The sequence below is a fragment of the Vanessa tameamea genome, chromosome 11 (genome assembly GCF_037043105.1).
Source record: "Vanessa tameamea isolate UH-Manoa-2023 chromosome 11, ilVanTame1 primary haplotype, whole genome shotgun sequence".
Lineage (NCBI taxonomy): Eukaryota > Metazoa > Arthropoda > Insecta > Lepidoptera > Nymphalidae > Vanessa > Vanessa tameamea.
This window is the reverse complement of record NC_087319.1, coordinates 7,339,674-7,355,877: the sequence shown is the minus strand read 5'-3', so window position 1 is coordinate 7,355,877 and position 16,204 is coordinate 7,339,674. Positions and strand designations below refer to the sequence as shown.

Here is a 16,204-nt window from a genome sequence, read left to right as displayed (position 1 = left end):
GATTATATAGAACATTGTAGGAAGCCTAACAAAGTTAAGAATATAAAATACATACTTCGATCTTATTAATTCGAAAGTCTAATATTCGTTACGATGGTGCAAGACCGCTGTAAAAGTGCAGTGACGTCGACTTTCTTAACATTCTAAAATATAGCACCACTGCACTATGCAGCAGTATTCAATATAGTTCAAACGACAGTTTTACGAACCGTAAAGGAAAGTCCTAGAGTGGCAATTTTCCACAAGCTGACAAAGGTCGTGTCGTGTTATGTTTGGATGTAATCAGCGATTTTACGGTTTTGGATATCTTCAACAGAACATTCAGCTTATTCGATTTTTAAATTAAGAGAATCATAAACATTTTGTCGATTTTTATTTAAAACTCTTAAAATGAAATAAAATACAAAAATAAGTTGTAACAAAAGATAAAAAATACACATTTATGTTTTTTTTTTAAATTACATTTATATTCTTTCATGATACAAAGTTAAACTTTGTCGATGTGTTCAAAAGTCATGATCAAGAAAATGATTTCATAATTTCATAAACTTACAAACATAAATCCTTTTATAAATGATGGTGCTGAAAATGTAACCACGGCCTAAGATACAATTGTCATATAATTCAATACTGAACAAATTATGTATCGTTTTAATTGTGCTTAAGGGGGACACCCTTGTTTATGGTGTCCTAGTCCGTAAGGAATCTTTTAGATTTTTATCCTATTTGAAGAGAGGAAACTTGGTTCAAGATATGTGTGACGGTTCTGTCCTATACGATATCTTATTTTAAGAATGTCTTCCCATTCTACCCACTCTACGGAATTGAGATCTTAACAGGCGGTATTTTACAAATTATATTTTTAGTTTTCTTGATGTAATTATCATTTGTTGTTCCTTTACTCGCTCAGGGATTCAAGCCTTTGTCCATCGTACATAAAACCATCGCCGAACACGCATAACAAAGTGGCTATTCGAATGTGTGATCCAAAATTCGAAGCGCTAATTTCGAATAAATATCTGAGAAGCAAGTGTGAATAATAGTAAATATCAGTGAGCATCTATGAGTGAGTATCTATGATGCTTGGCGTTGAAGTCCACCGGAGAATGTTAGTGCTGTACGTGAAACTCAATTAATTATGATGTGAAGCGTTAGTTAGTACCATTATAGTTCATTCCTTATTTGCTGAATTTATGAATATTTACGCTGACTGGATTATTTTGATTACATAAAATTTGTTTAATTTTATTTAAGGTAAAGGTGATAGATAAGTCGTATTGCTTTTATTTATTTTTTTATACCATTTGTTTGCGGACGAGCATATGGGCCACCTGATGGTAGATGGTCACCACCACCCATAGACAAAGGCGCTGTAAGAAATATTAACCATCCCTATGCGCCACCGACCTTGGGAACTAAGATGTTATGTCCCTTGTGCCTGTGATTACACTGGCACAAGGGTTTGAATAAAAACATCAATTAATTAATTTGGTTATTTAATCATAGAAAAAGTCACTATTTCATCATATAACAAGCCAAACCAAATGCTGAACGTCGATTTACGCAAAAAAAATTAAGTTAAGATTGCCCAGTATTATATTATTCATATCTAAAAAAAAAAAAGAATTTAAGAAATTATGAAATGAAAGAACACATTTCGCATTATTTTTTTATTAAGGCTTACACAAAGATAAAACGCAATTACAGTAATACAATCCCCATTAGAAAGATATAAAAAAGATAATAAGCATTTAATTTATTGATTATTAAGCATTAAGAAGCCTTGGATGTTTTTTTTTTGTATAAAAATCTTTTAGTCTTACTCAACTATGGCCGATATGGAGGTATAATGTGTCAGTTGATTTGTGTTTATTATGAAGAGAAGTCTTAACAATACATAAGTTTTAAGAAAAATTTATTAAGTACTAGACTACTAGTACTACACTACATGGATTTTAATTGTATAAAAATTAACTATGCTATGTTACGTACAAAACGAATATCGGAATTGCTATTATAAGAATCATTTAATATTGTAAGTATAGATAAGCATTAAGCGCGTTCTGAAATTATCAATAAATAAATAAATATGATACAAATGTTCAGGTACATTATAACTAACAGTTATACAACAAAAAATATTTTTAAAAACTACAACACTAAAGTACAAATAAACAACGAGCTGAGATGGCCCAGTGGTTAGAAAGCGTGCATCTTAACCGATGATTTCGGGTTGAAACCCAGGCAAGCACTTCTGAATTATCATGTGCTTAATTTGTTTTACATGTGCATAATTCATTTCGTGCTCGGCGGTGATGGATAACATCGTGAGGAAACCTGCATGTATCTAATTTCAACGAAATTATCCCACATGTGTATTCCACCAACAATGGAATGGAATATGCTTCAAACCTTCAAAGGGAGAGGAGGCCTTAGCCCAGCAGTGGGAAATTTACAGGCTGCTAATGTAAAGTACAATTATTAAATACTTCGTGGATATTGTTTTACTATGTGCAAAAATGAAAATAGTACACTTATTAGGCAAACATACGTCATTAATTACAAGAAATATTTCTTTAGCTTTAATAGGAGATAAGATTAGATTACTTAAGATAATATAGGAACTAAGCTTCCCAAGGAATCAGCATAATAATCTGGTTTAAGTGATTCGTGTGACATCATTTCCTCTTTTGTTTTATTGGTTAATACCAGGAGAGTCTTAAAACCTGAAGCTCTGCCCAAACCTACATCTTGTTCTATCCTGTAAATAAGACACGAAGTTAAAATGTATTTAATAAAAAATAAAATCTGAACATTTCTGAAATTGATCATTATCATCTTAAGTGCAAATAATATTAATTTCTCTTCGTCAACTTTGCTATTGATTTCTTGGAAGTATTTATTATAAATAATAAGAATTAATTATTATTTAATTTTGGTTACGGTTTTTATAGGAAATTGCAATATTGATTTAAAATACTATTAGTAAGTTTATTAGTAAGTTTACCTATTGGAAATATATCTTAAATACCTTTATTATAAAAACGCTAATATAGTAACAGCATTTCACTGTCAATTATATACATATATATATAAGATTTTTTTTGACAAATCCTACTTACATATCACCAATGAATAGCACTCGGCTCGGATCAGTAACGCCCGCTCGTTTCATAGCAAATTCGCCAAACGCCTTGCCTGGCTTACCGAGCAATATGGGTTGCCGTTTCGACTCTACGCTTACTATATCGCTAAATACTCCAGTACCTGTTTAAAAATATGAGCAATAACATAAATGCCTAATAAAATCGTCAACTTTTTTACTTATTTTTTTCTATATTAAATACACAATTTAAAGAATACCTTTAATAACAAGTGAAAAGCGTATATAACATGAAATGCAAAACCCTTGCAGAATTTTACATGAAATATTTATGTAATTTTTTTTATAATGAAACCCCGTATATTCAGAGTGAAGATTTCATACCTAGAGCTAAGGACCCCGGCTTCAAGGGTACGTATCTGTCAGTCGCTCCATTAACAAAGAGTACTTCTGGCCTCTTGAGGTAAGTAAGAGCCTTGTACATCTTTGGCAGGTTCACCTTAAAGTCGCTATCGAAGACAACCGCACCTATCTCTTCATCATCGGTTAAGTATTCTATATAGTCCCCGTAATAATAAGTACCGACTTCGGGCTGTAAGAAATTTATGAAATTATATCTTGACTTAATTTTTAAAATGTAATAATTATATGTATATATATAATATTTTTTTAATGGAAAAAATACTTTACATATTTTATTTTTATTATAATGAGGATAATTTATTTTTGTAAATACATAAAATATTAATGTTAAATACGGATTTGGATTTGAAGTAATATTTAATGTAAGCAGAATTTTAGTATATTTCTATATATATATATATATAGAATGAATCACACAACTATGGACCGTAAGGAACAACTAGTTCGGTCTTATCAGCTTATGTTCAAACAATATTCAACAACGATTACTGCGAACTACATCGATAGTGTAAATAGTGGTAGTTATATAGACGCAATGTATCGATTTTGATTTAATATTTCCCGGTTCATACAGTTATGTTAGACAAATTCGCACACACACACATCCACACATTTTATACATTCACAAAGTTAACACATCCTTCCTGGGGCACGGTATTTGTCTCTATAATTAGAATCCGCAGCTATTTTTAATTTGGCCTATTAAAAAAAATTAGAGCCCATGTCAAAAAAGCTTTGATAAATAAGGCATATAACTCAATACAAGATTATATTAAAGATAAAAAGTGTGGACTTACTATTTATTGACTTCTAGGCAGGATATATAAAAAATAGAAAGAGTAACTACTAGTTTCTTGACGGTTCTTCTCGGTAGAATCTACTCTCTGAACCGGTGGTAGCTTTAAATTTAATTCAAGACGGTAACATGATGATTCAAGAGCACTTTTATATAGAATACTCGAATAAAGAAAATTTTGTTTTTACACCCTATACACAAGCGCACGCACTGTCAATGACAACACAGTTCTTGATTTCTATTGTTATAGTTTTTCATGAACATTATCTAGAAACTACTAAAAGTTCCTGTATTAAAAGAACCTTAATCAATAACTTAATATTGACAATCCCCATAATATTATTGCTAGATATAGATCCCAATTACCAAAAAAAAGGAATATATTTTTACTAAACTAAAATTAACAATTAATAACAATATTACATCTCAAACTAAAACATAAAAGATATTTTATTATGTAGGTGAAAATTCCACGCAAATGATATTACGTAACAAAATCATAACTAACGAACTGATAACCCTCTTATAAAAAACGGTTGATAACTGACATTAATTTGCAATTAACATCGGTTTATACAATTTTCATCGTCCAGGTAACAATAGGTACAGCAAAATTTAATTCGATCGATACCTTTCAGCGTTCTAATTGAGGTAAATAGTTACTATGTTAGGCATTGTATGGTAGGCATATTGTAACGAATGTAAGCAATTGGATGGATAATTTAAATGATGAGGTTAAGTATTCAATTACTATGTGAAAATTATTGATATTTCAATTTAGTTTACGTAGTATTCAATTTTGATATCATTGCCTGATTCATAATTTAAAAATACCTAAGTTTTAACCCTAAAAAATCATTAGTTGTGCACTAACAAGGTTATATTTTTCTATCAATTAAATATTTATAATATAATATATAACAAAAAAATATATTGAAACATCTTATCTGCTAAAAATTTTTGATCTCAAGTATATTTTTTATTTAATTTATTATTTAAGTTGTAATTAATTTAAAGATTAATGACTTACCCCTTCTTTGCATTTAAAGCCATGTGATTCCAGCACTGAGATGGTCTCCGGGCATGTTACACAATAAACTGTTTTGTTGAATTTAACTGATTTCAAATACTCGCATATCGCTGATGAAGGGATTGTGAGATTATCCTAAAAATAAAACATACTCTGAATTATAAAAAAAGTACAATTTCAGATAAAAGAACAATTTTCTTATATTAAATAAAATAATCTGTTAAAATATTTTATAATTATACTGAGACTGAATTTGATCGCCATCCTATTTTTGTTACGAAGTTGAGAACCTAATTAGATAAGTAACTTGCTTATCTAAAAACATAATTATGTGACAATAGTATTATTCAAATAAACTCTAAATAATTACGTCATGTAGATGTTTTTATTTTTATTCGTTGTTATATGGAGTCGAACTGGCATATGGGCCACCTGAAAGTAAGTGGTTTGCCAATTACTAGGTACTGCAAGAAATATTAAAACATTCCTCACAATGTAATTAATACGTCATCTAGGTTGGAAACTAAGATACATGTATCTTGTGACTGTTGTTATACTGGCTCACTCACCTGTCAATACTAAGCTTAGTTGTTTGGCGGTAGATCGGTTTGCACAAAGCCAACAAGCAAAAATAGTATTATATGCCAATTTAATAAATATTAAAATGATATGATATACGACTATACTATGACATTCATTTTCATATAACCATTAAATTGCATTTATAACTTTTTAGACAAAGATATTAATTATTAAGTAATTATTTGTATTAATTTATGATGAATAAATAAAATAAAAAATTTTTCGTTGACATTTACCTGATTATAACTATACCACGAAAAAGTGAAAATATAGAAAAACGACGTCTTTAGATTTTCCTACTTTACGATATTCAGATAGCGAGCACTTGGGCTATGTGTAAATAAACGATCTACGGGATTTTATTAAAATTGAATTTTTTGCTGGCAACTTGCCCAAGATCAGCAACGTAACACTGTTTTATAAATAAAATAATACAATTCATTATTTGTTTGACTAGTACACATAATAATATAAATAAGGTGTATATTTGTACTGTGAACCGAATAACATATGTCGAATAAATATGTTTTATAAGTTTCACTAACTCATTATTAAAGTGATAAAAACTCCAGGTTGAGTCAATTAAAAATTTCGAAAAATTAAGTTGTTGGATTTTGGAAATTGACAGTGTTAACACTGTCTGTTCCTCTGAAAGCGCATAAAACTGTTGGTCCTGTGCAATATTTGTTTCACATTGTGTCAAGTAAAATATAATGTACTTGTGTTGTATATATTTACTCACTTTTCTTTCATTAATATTATGTACTACAAATCATTAATAAAATATTAAAGACTGGAGGAATATTTAATACGTATATATCACTTCAAATCATTGAATTAAATGTTCTGATTCAATCAAAAGACACTTTTTAACTGCAATTCATACTTTTGTAATACCCATTTTGGGTATGTAAGAGTTAGTATGAAATTAGCACTCTCAAAGTAGAGTCGCCTCAATAGACTCGGCTCACTATGAAGTCTAAATGCTACTCGGGTGCAAGATAACGTACTCCCTACGATCGTCTTGTAGTCATGGCAACATATCAAAAAAACATGCTAATACTAATTGCGTAAATTTCATTTTAATGTATGATTTGATTAAAATAAAACTTGTATTATACAACAGAATAAGGGTATGTCTACATTGCTTGGCACGAACAATACTACAAATTACGCTCGGATGACGTTATGTACGCGAGCCACGCATCTGAGGACCATTTGGGCATTATAAAAAACGCAGTGCGTTTATCGACCTCGTCCTGCCTCAATTGCATACTAAACCTTAATATTATGCACTTTTCGAATTAACTATTCGTAAAATTAATTAGTCGTTTATCAATATACATTCATATTATATTAATATAAAATTGTTTGTTATAAATACGCAGATGCGGAATGAAGATAGAGTAATACAATAAACATGATAATTACGGCAACCTAGTTTAGCTGGGGTGAACTAAGTAGGAGCTAAATAAGTTCCAGTTCAAATTACTTTTATAATTTACTCAGAGCACCTCATGGGTAGCATTATTTCTATCTATTAACAACGACGAGTTATTTTGTTGTGTGTTGTTATGAATGAAGGGTTACATTGCCGAGGTGTGAGAATACGAAAACTGACCTTAATTAGGTTGAATTAAAACCTTTACTCGGTAATTGTTACAAACAAAAGTTTAAAAAAAAAGTATGTTAATTATAGAATGAAAAAATGTATTTATAGAATTATCTCTCTGTTTCGCAAAAATTTAAAAGCAATTTCAAGGAATAGAAATAGACAAGCAGTACCTTTTGTTTACGTAATTGCATATTCGTGTTTTGCTCCAAAGCTGTTCACATGCTTTTTATTTTTATTGATAGCAGCATATTTTACTTGGTGGTAGGGCTTTGTGCAAGCCGGTCTGGGTAGGTACCACCCACTCATCAGATATTCTACCGCCAAATAACAGTACTCTGTATTGTTGTGTTCCGGTTAGAAGGGTGAGTGAGCCAGTGTAATCACAGGCACAAGGGACATAACATCTTAGTTCCCAATGTTGGTGGCGCATAGATGATGTAAGGAATGGTTAATATTTCTTACAGCGCCTTTGTCTATGGGCGGTGGTGACCACTTACCATCAAGTGGCCCATATGCTCGTCCGGCAATCAATGCCATAAAAAAAATATATATATTCAATAGGCAGGAAAACTTCGGATTATTTTTGCAACACATTTTATTTATATTTTTTACGTAATTGATTCGCGTAAATCGCGATGAAACCCCTCTGTCGCCTGATAAATCAGTGGAGGACGAGACGTTGTGCTGAACAGACCTCTGACGCTTTGCCTCCGCAAAAAACACCGGACAAAAAAGCACAAAAATATTCTCAGCCCTAATTTTTTCGTGGTGTAATTATGGTATAACCCATCGGGATTAGAAATCTTGAAAATATACACATGAACCTGCCTTATCAATATTAACAATATTTTTTTGTTTCCTACCGTTTAACAATAGTTTGTTATCAAACCTACTGTATTTTATATGTGAATCAGCGGGAACTCCTATCACTAGTTAACTTTATGACTTAAAAGTGAATCCATAGCTGAATATTACATTCCTTTTAGGTTCTATGTATAAGTTAGACAAATATATATATATATATATATATATTTAAAATATTTTGTAGTTTTATAATTTAATTATTTATTTATTAAATAGTTTCTGAATATTACAAGATTATATTAAAGATAAAAAAGCGTGGACTGATAAATTATTTATTTGTAGGCAGAATTATAAAAAAAATAATTGTACTTTACTGACATACTCTGTAATTAAAGTAGTGGAAAAGAGTTACTACTGAGTTACTTTCTACTTGAGTAAGGAATATTTTTATTTTTATGTATTATTATTATGACTGGTAGGTACGGAACATGCACTAAAAATTGATAACGTGAAAGTTCTTCGTACAAAACGAAAACAAAGACGCTTTTCTCTATAGGATATGAATTAATATTTCGATAAAATCTTTCTATAACAAAATTCTAATTTCATGCTGATAAAGTCGAAGGAAATAAATGGAACCAGTTGGCAGCTGGCAGACGGTGTATTCGTAGATGTATTGAAATATAATATTTTCGTATTTGGTGAATAAATGCTTATATTATTATATTATATTTCACATGTTCTTTTATTTAAAAACAAGTCAAGACCGACGTTTTAACGTATGGTAATTCGATAAAAATAAACATTGGTAAAAATTTTACAATTATCTGTGAATTTTTTAAATTAATAAGGTCAAAGATAACATTCTATTAGCACGAAAAAAAACTAATCTAGAGCAATAATTCGAATGAACGGAGGTATTTTGTTTTGGACGTAAGTCATATTGTTGTACAAAGAGATGTAATTAATTTTAAAATCATTTATCAATTCAAGTATGGCTGGCGTGACGTCAATGTAAGTAAAAAAAAATCTTACTATCTAATGAACACGCGACATCTAGCCTGTTCTAAATCTGTGGTCAAATATATGTAACCGTATTTATTCGAACAAAGATTAGTTGTGATAATAAAATTGGCAATCATCTATCACAAAGGGCCCACAAGTATTAATATAATGTATATACTATTATATTCTTTCTTTTGACACAAAGGCTTCTAGATTTGACTGATCAATCAAGTCTTAAGCCTTATTTGGGGCATTATTATATGAAGCATATTGAAACTACATCGAAAATACGATTGAAATTATAGGTAATATATTTCCAGGATTTCGATTATATACTATACTATACTTTGTAGAGAGCCGAGATGGCCCAGTGGTTAGAACGCGTGCATCTTAACTGATGATTTCGGGTTCAAACCCAGGCACCACTAAATTTTCATGTGCTTAATTTGTGTTTATAATTCATCTCGTGCTCGGCGGTGAAGGAAAACATCGTGAGGAAACCTGCATGTGTCTAATTTCAACGAAATTCTGCCACATGTGTATTCCACCAACCCGCATTGAAGCATCGTAGTGGAATATGCTCCAAACCTTCTCCTCAAAGGGAGAGGAGGTCTTAGCCCAGCAGTGGGAAATTTACAGGCTGGTAATGTAATGTAAAAAAGAAATACTTTGTAGGCAGAATATATTATACTTTGTTGACGGCCTCGTTGGTCTTATAGTGATATAAGGCCTCATCTTCTATAAGTCCTGGTTTCAAACCCCAGGTTAAGTCATTAAAAAGTTATTTTTTTTCCCTCGAAATACACGGAAAGCTGTTGGTTCTGCGTCTGAACTCTTTCCGGTCACGTCGGATATGCCGTCTCATCGGATTATGAGACTGACGGATTAGAGTGCACCTGTGTTTGCGCAAACATTTGTGCACTATAACTATAACATGTCCTGCGCAGTTGGCTGGTCTACCTTGAGATTGGCACCTTAACCGAAATCCGTCAGGCCAACATCATACCTTTGTAACATATATGTATATCATCTGTAGTGATTCGTCTAATCTTGGTAGGGATTAATGTAAGTCATTACAGTCCCATGAGACATAATATTAGAACATATATTTTTTACATTTCTTATAGAGCCAATGAATAAAGGCGGAAGTGAAGTGAGTGAAGTGATTACTTGGTGTAAGGCTTTGTGCAAGCTTGTCTGGGTAGGTACCACCCGCTCATCAGATATTCTACTGCCAAACAGCAGTGCTTAGTATTGTTGTGTTCCGGTTTGAAGGGCGGGTGAGCCAGTGTAGCTACAGGCAAAAGGGACATAACATCTTAGTTCTGTTCTAATGGGTAATATTTCATACAGCGCCATTGTCTATGGGCGATGGTGACCATTTACCATCAGGTGGACCATTTGCTCGTCCGCTTAGCTTTGTCATAAAAAGGCGGAATTACCACACGTGGCTCGTTTTGTTTATATACATATAGTATATTAGAGGTATTTTTTAATTCGGATAAGTAGTTCCTGAGGTAAACGCGTTCAATCAAATTAACTAACTCTTCGGCTTTACAATATTAGCATAGATATAATCACAATTGATTTTTGCTCTAGTATCTTAGATACTAATTACACCCTCATGTCAATGCTGAACGTTATTTAATGTATGAGCTAAATTATTTTATGATGTGAGACTTGAATGTAGTCACACTGGCTTCTTTTTATAATTAAATCACAGTACAGTGTTTAAACAACTGGTCTTATAAATCGTTTAACAGGAAAAAAATAACAATTTATGTAATAAGTATTCCGTTGTTTAAATACTTACAAAACCGCTCTTAATACCAGCCGCTTGAAATAGCGATTCATAATTTTCTTTTGTTCGTAAACTATTGTTTGACACGAAATGCACTGTCTTCCCAAGCCGCTGCATCAGTTCGAAGAACTTGCCCACGCCTGGTAATGGGGTTTTAGCCCATACGACACCTGAGAAAGGAAATTATTTTAAAACTACAGACGATGTCATGACCATGGAATTTGATGACGTCATAACTATTTTTACATTAAGTATTAAGCCGACGTCAATGTACCAAGTACATGGTGATTCGAAAATCACAAATCTCTTTTAATTAAGTATTTTTGTTTTTAATTTTGCTTTCCTAGACATTATTCAAGAAAAAATAAACAAAAATCTTTCACTGTTCTAATTATAGATTGGGGGGGGGGAGGTTACGATACAAACTATTGTTAATCAAAATAAAAAATGAAGTACAGAAAATTTAAAAATTATATCTTAGCTTGTAAAGCTAATAATATTATAAAGGTAATATATTTAATTAACAAAATTTGCAATTAAACATTTCATACGATTCTTCCAAAATCTCATAATCACTATGCGTTTACACTTTGCATTTTTTAGTTTTATTCATTTACTAAGACGGACAAAGCTGTTCAAAATGATCAAGAAGTATTTAAAATAAAATTACAAGGAATACCGTTGAAATAAAGTTCGATAATTCTGTTTAATTACTTGATAAAGGAATATGAACTGTAAGCTTAAATATATGTTTGCAAGCTGTTGTTGCTATGCTGAATGTTTGCTAGTACTGGAAGAATAACTTTGACACCATGCCCTATTGGAGCAGCGAGCTGAAATAATATATAAAACAACCTCTTAAGAGGAAAGGAAACCTCTGTCTAACGGTGGGATATCATCAGGATGCACGTAATAGCAGATATGATAAATTATGTTAATTATGTAAATTGAGATTTATCTTATGTTATTGTAGTAGTAGTATTCGTAGTAAATATTTATGTATACAAAATAAAAAAGGCATATAATAATAACTTTGATTAAATTTTAACATAACATAATTCATATTGTGGTATATATGACGTTTTCACATAAGAGTTGTTTCAAATTTAATTCGTAGTAATTAAGATACTTAGAACGGATAAGCAAAAGACGGGGAAAGTCCATTATATATTCTCCATACACATTAGGAAGCCTGACGCAGATAATATGATACATAACAAAAGGATGTTACATCTGTATAACATGTTTTTTTTTTAAATTAAATTTGGAGAACAACAAAAATATCAAGATATATAATTTGTTTTAATTGAATATATTTTTTATAATTCATTTGATTGATTTTGTGATTCGGCTTGAGTTGACTCCGCTTACTTTTAATTTAGAAGGAAGTACGTAATTTAATGTTGTCCAACGCGTGTAATTAAAACCTGTTTTAATTTGCGCTATTTTTTTTCGAATTAGCGTAGTTTTTTTAAAAAAATGTGACGCAAATGCACGTTTATGAACACGGGCCTCATTATATTTTAATATTTTACAACTTGTAACATACCAGATGAAACGTTACGATATTTAACAGTTTTAATCATGATTGTTTCTTTATGATTTTCAACGATATTACGACTGAGTTCTATTTTCGATTTAACGACCTGAAAAAAAAAATACAACTTCCAAGGCGTACATTTGTATCAATATGTAAGGATGTAACTTCTTATTTATTTATTTTCTACTACCATGTCATAGTAAAAGATAGAAGAACTATACAACATCTTTTTTTTTTTATCCAAACAAATTCTCAGAAATTACACTATCGTGCAAAAATGCAACATCATGATAAAAGGCTGAAATGACTCACATATTCAGTGTGTTTTCCTGCGTTAATTTCCTCCTAATGTTTTTGTTTCGTGTTTCTATTACGTCATACTCTATTAAAACTATCTTTAGTTGATTAGAATTATGAACACCTTAATTTATCCCGTCAATTCTTTAGTACAGAATTTATTTTAATGGTATAAAAATTGCGTACCATATAATCTGCTTGTCGAATTACACTAGTATCAAAGCGTTGCAGCATAAAAGCAGGACAAACAATTCAGTTAATAACTATAAGGTTGTTTTAAATACTGTGATATCATCTCATGGTCTCTAATGATAAGAACTATGAATATAATTAGTTAGTATTTTTTTAGGTTGCAAAACTCAAATACTACTGGTTTATTTTCGGTATATCAAGCTTTAGATAGCGATATGATTTAAATTAAAGCATAATTAACAATTTATGATTAATGTTGAACGAGAAAGAGTTCTATTTTAATTCTAACCAGGAGCTTAAATTTATTCCACCCGACATGAAGCATATTTGAATCGATTGCATTGAATTTTTAAACTGTTGACCCTAGATGTGACAATGTTAATGTCACAACTCAATCAGCTGATACGAAAAACAAAACCAAATGAAACATACACGATGTCGCAACCGACATTTAGTAATAATCACATGTTACGTTAATGTAACGTTAAATGTAATTCATAAAATGTATATCAGAAATATTAAATAGCTTAAACGAATTTCAGAGGTTACTTATCTCTAAACATGACGTAATGACTATGTAAGTCAAACATAGCCTAATTCCCATAGCAACGTTCAAACAGTATCGACCGGTACACGTCTGACGCAACTTACCGTCGCAATCCGAGAACACGTGATCGAAAGAAGCGAGAAATTCTTTTAACTTATTCCCATCTAATTCCATAAGATTCACTGGTTCCATGTCGATTATTTCACTGTCACTTCAAAATCGATAAACAATTATCGAGTCGACACGTGCGATTCTAACCTAGTATGGGTGTGTACTGCGCTCGAGTCGCGAGGAACGTAAATAAATATAGACACTGGTCAGGGCTTTGTAGCTCTTATTTCAAGTTAATATAAGAATTATAATTGAAAAACATTTTAATATGTGAAGTGGATGTCGTATGGTATAGCAGACGTTTCCGTTGCTACACGATTCCTATTATTTGACATTGAATAACATGTGTCATTTGAAAAAATTTAGTTATATCTGTGACATTTATATATAATATAAATAAACTAATATTCATTATTTTTTTTCATTGATAAAAATGACTTCGCACAGATACTCAAAATTAGCATAGATCTTACTCGATTACGATGCTCAAGCTGCAGATAACATATAAACAAAAAAAAACTTAACAATTTATATAATGTAGTGTAATTCGTTAAAGCTATTACAATTATTTATATTTATAAAATATGTGTTTGCAATAGTTTTAAGGTTTAAACTGACAAGTCTTTACTAAATAAAAAATAGTCTTAAAAAAGTGTAACAACAGCATTTTAATGTATCAGACAATTTTATAAACCTTTTCTAAGGACTTTTGTTTACACATACCAATAAGAATCTCGTATGAGCGCTCAGCGTCTGAAGCGTCAAATTAATGGGCCTTGTAAGAACAGTGTTATTCTACACAAAAACGTCTCAGAATATAATATAGAACTACTGCATATGCACGACTATAACTTTAATTAATAATATACATAAAAAAACATCCTTCTTTCAAAATAGTGACGTCGGATTGCATCACAATATTAATGATGTCAATATATCTGTTCTCTCCACGTTCAATTATATATTATTTTACTATTTTTATTCTCATATTAGTCATCTCACGCACACTAAGACATCTTGTAAAAATGAGAGAAACTCATACTAATGCTCACCGATAATGTTGTGTGGAGGGGCGTGCCTTGACATATCATATTTTGATCAATCCCAATTTTATTGTATGTTTGTCTGTGAGTGCGTACATATGTTATCTACATTGTAAAGTCATATTTTTCATTTCTTTTACCTTTCAAATGTTAAGAAAATATAATTATTTTAAATCACGGGTATCTTAAGACTTGACTCTGACCTATTGTGTTAAGCGCATTCAATGAATACTAGGATCTTAGCAACACGTAACTCGATCGCTGTAAACAAACCCAACAGTACAAGCAATACCAAGAAAAGCTTGACTCAGGCAGGCGGTCTGCCATAAGAGTATACTGAACGAATTAAATTGCTCTATTGTTTGCACTCCAAATACATATAAGATCAAGCAAATGACTATGAATATGATACTGAGCAGTCATAATCGGGTTTTTCAACCAATTGGCCCTTAATTTTTAATAATTGGTATGTAAAACATATTTGCATAATGTGTGCGTTGTATCTAGTTCAGTATTCGTGCGGTGTCTTATGGAAACTCTCGAGAGACCAGTTAAATATTTTATTCCACAATAAATCGTCTACATTTGCAGGGATGGCACACCTTGCTTACAATTTTGCAAAAGTTTTGAATTAATCAGAAGACCTTTATAATTGCTATTATCTTATGCTATTGAATTTATTATGAATGTAAATTGTAGGATATTCAGTAAATATTAAGTAAATTAACAGATTGTAAATGTGCCGTTGCTGGGCAGTTATCTCTTGAAATTTAGATTTTATTCTAACACGTTCCTCAACAACTATGAGGAGACATATGCAGCCCCATATTTTATTACAGTGCTGCACGCCATGATTTATAAAAACGTTTTTTTTTTTTTACTTATTCTATTTGTATCTCCACATGTTGTCCGTAACTTTGGTGCACCTTATCTTTAATTTGTATCAATATTATTTTAGTGTGCATGCATGTTTTAATACCAGCTAGCATTACAATTTTTTTTTTATTATTTTGTTTTTAAAGTTAAAGCATATGTATTACAGATATAATCTGCATTATAAGTCATAGATTCCAAAGAACGTATTCATTGACTCGGAATTTATCTTGAAGGGGTATATAATACTGCATTACTACGCAGTTGGGTTGTCTGGAAGAGATGGCTAATTAGCCATAAGGCCGCCCATTGTACAACACATTAAATTTATACTATTTTAATTTTAAGATTTTGTATTTTGTGTTTATGGTGTACAATAAAGAATAAATAAAATAAATAAATAAACAATATAGAATTAGTAAATACATGAAGTACCAGAATA

The 16,204-nt window shown here is 31.0% G+C and overlaps 1 protein-coding gene across 1 annotated transcript; it reads right to left on the bottom strand.

Annotated features, from left to right (window-relative positions):
• Window positions 1–2,424: 2,424 nt before the first annotated feature.
• Window positions 2,425–14,025, bottom strand: LOC113395168 (glycerol-3-phosphate phosphatase-like). Its single transcript, XM_026632731.2, has 6 exons — window positions 13,840–14,025; window positions 11,172–11,329; window positions 5,353–5,487; window positions 3,488–3,695; window positions 3,123–3,267; window positions 2,425–2,761 (listed from the first exon to the last, which is right to left on the bottom strand). Exons 1-6 carry the CDS (start codon window positions 13,925–13,927, stop codon window positions 2,608–2,610), a joined length of 888 nt encoding a protein of 295 aa, XP_026488516.1. The 5' UTR covers window positions 13,928–14,025; the 3' UTR covers window positions 2,425–2,607.
• Between the last annotated feature and the right edge of the window lie 2,179 nt (window positions 14,026–16,204).

What these genes read in the sequence shown, in the direction of transcription:
- LOC113395168 (XM_026632731.2), bottom strand. Translation starts at nt 13,927, where the DNA reads ATGGAACCAGTGAATCTTATGGAATTAGATGGGAATAAGTTAAAAGAA. An exon ending in GCTTTAAATGCAAAGAAGGG is followed by an intron (nt 3,696 to 5,352) that starts GTAAGTCATTAA and finishes AATTTCTTACAG; the next exon opens with CCCGAAGTCGGTACTTATTA. An exon ending in GCCGGGGTCCTTAGCTCTAG is followed by an intron (nt 3,268 to 3,487) that starts GTATGAAATCTT and finishes ATTTTTAAACAG; the next exon opens with GTACTGGAGTATTTAGCGAT.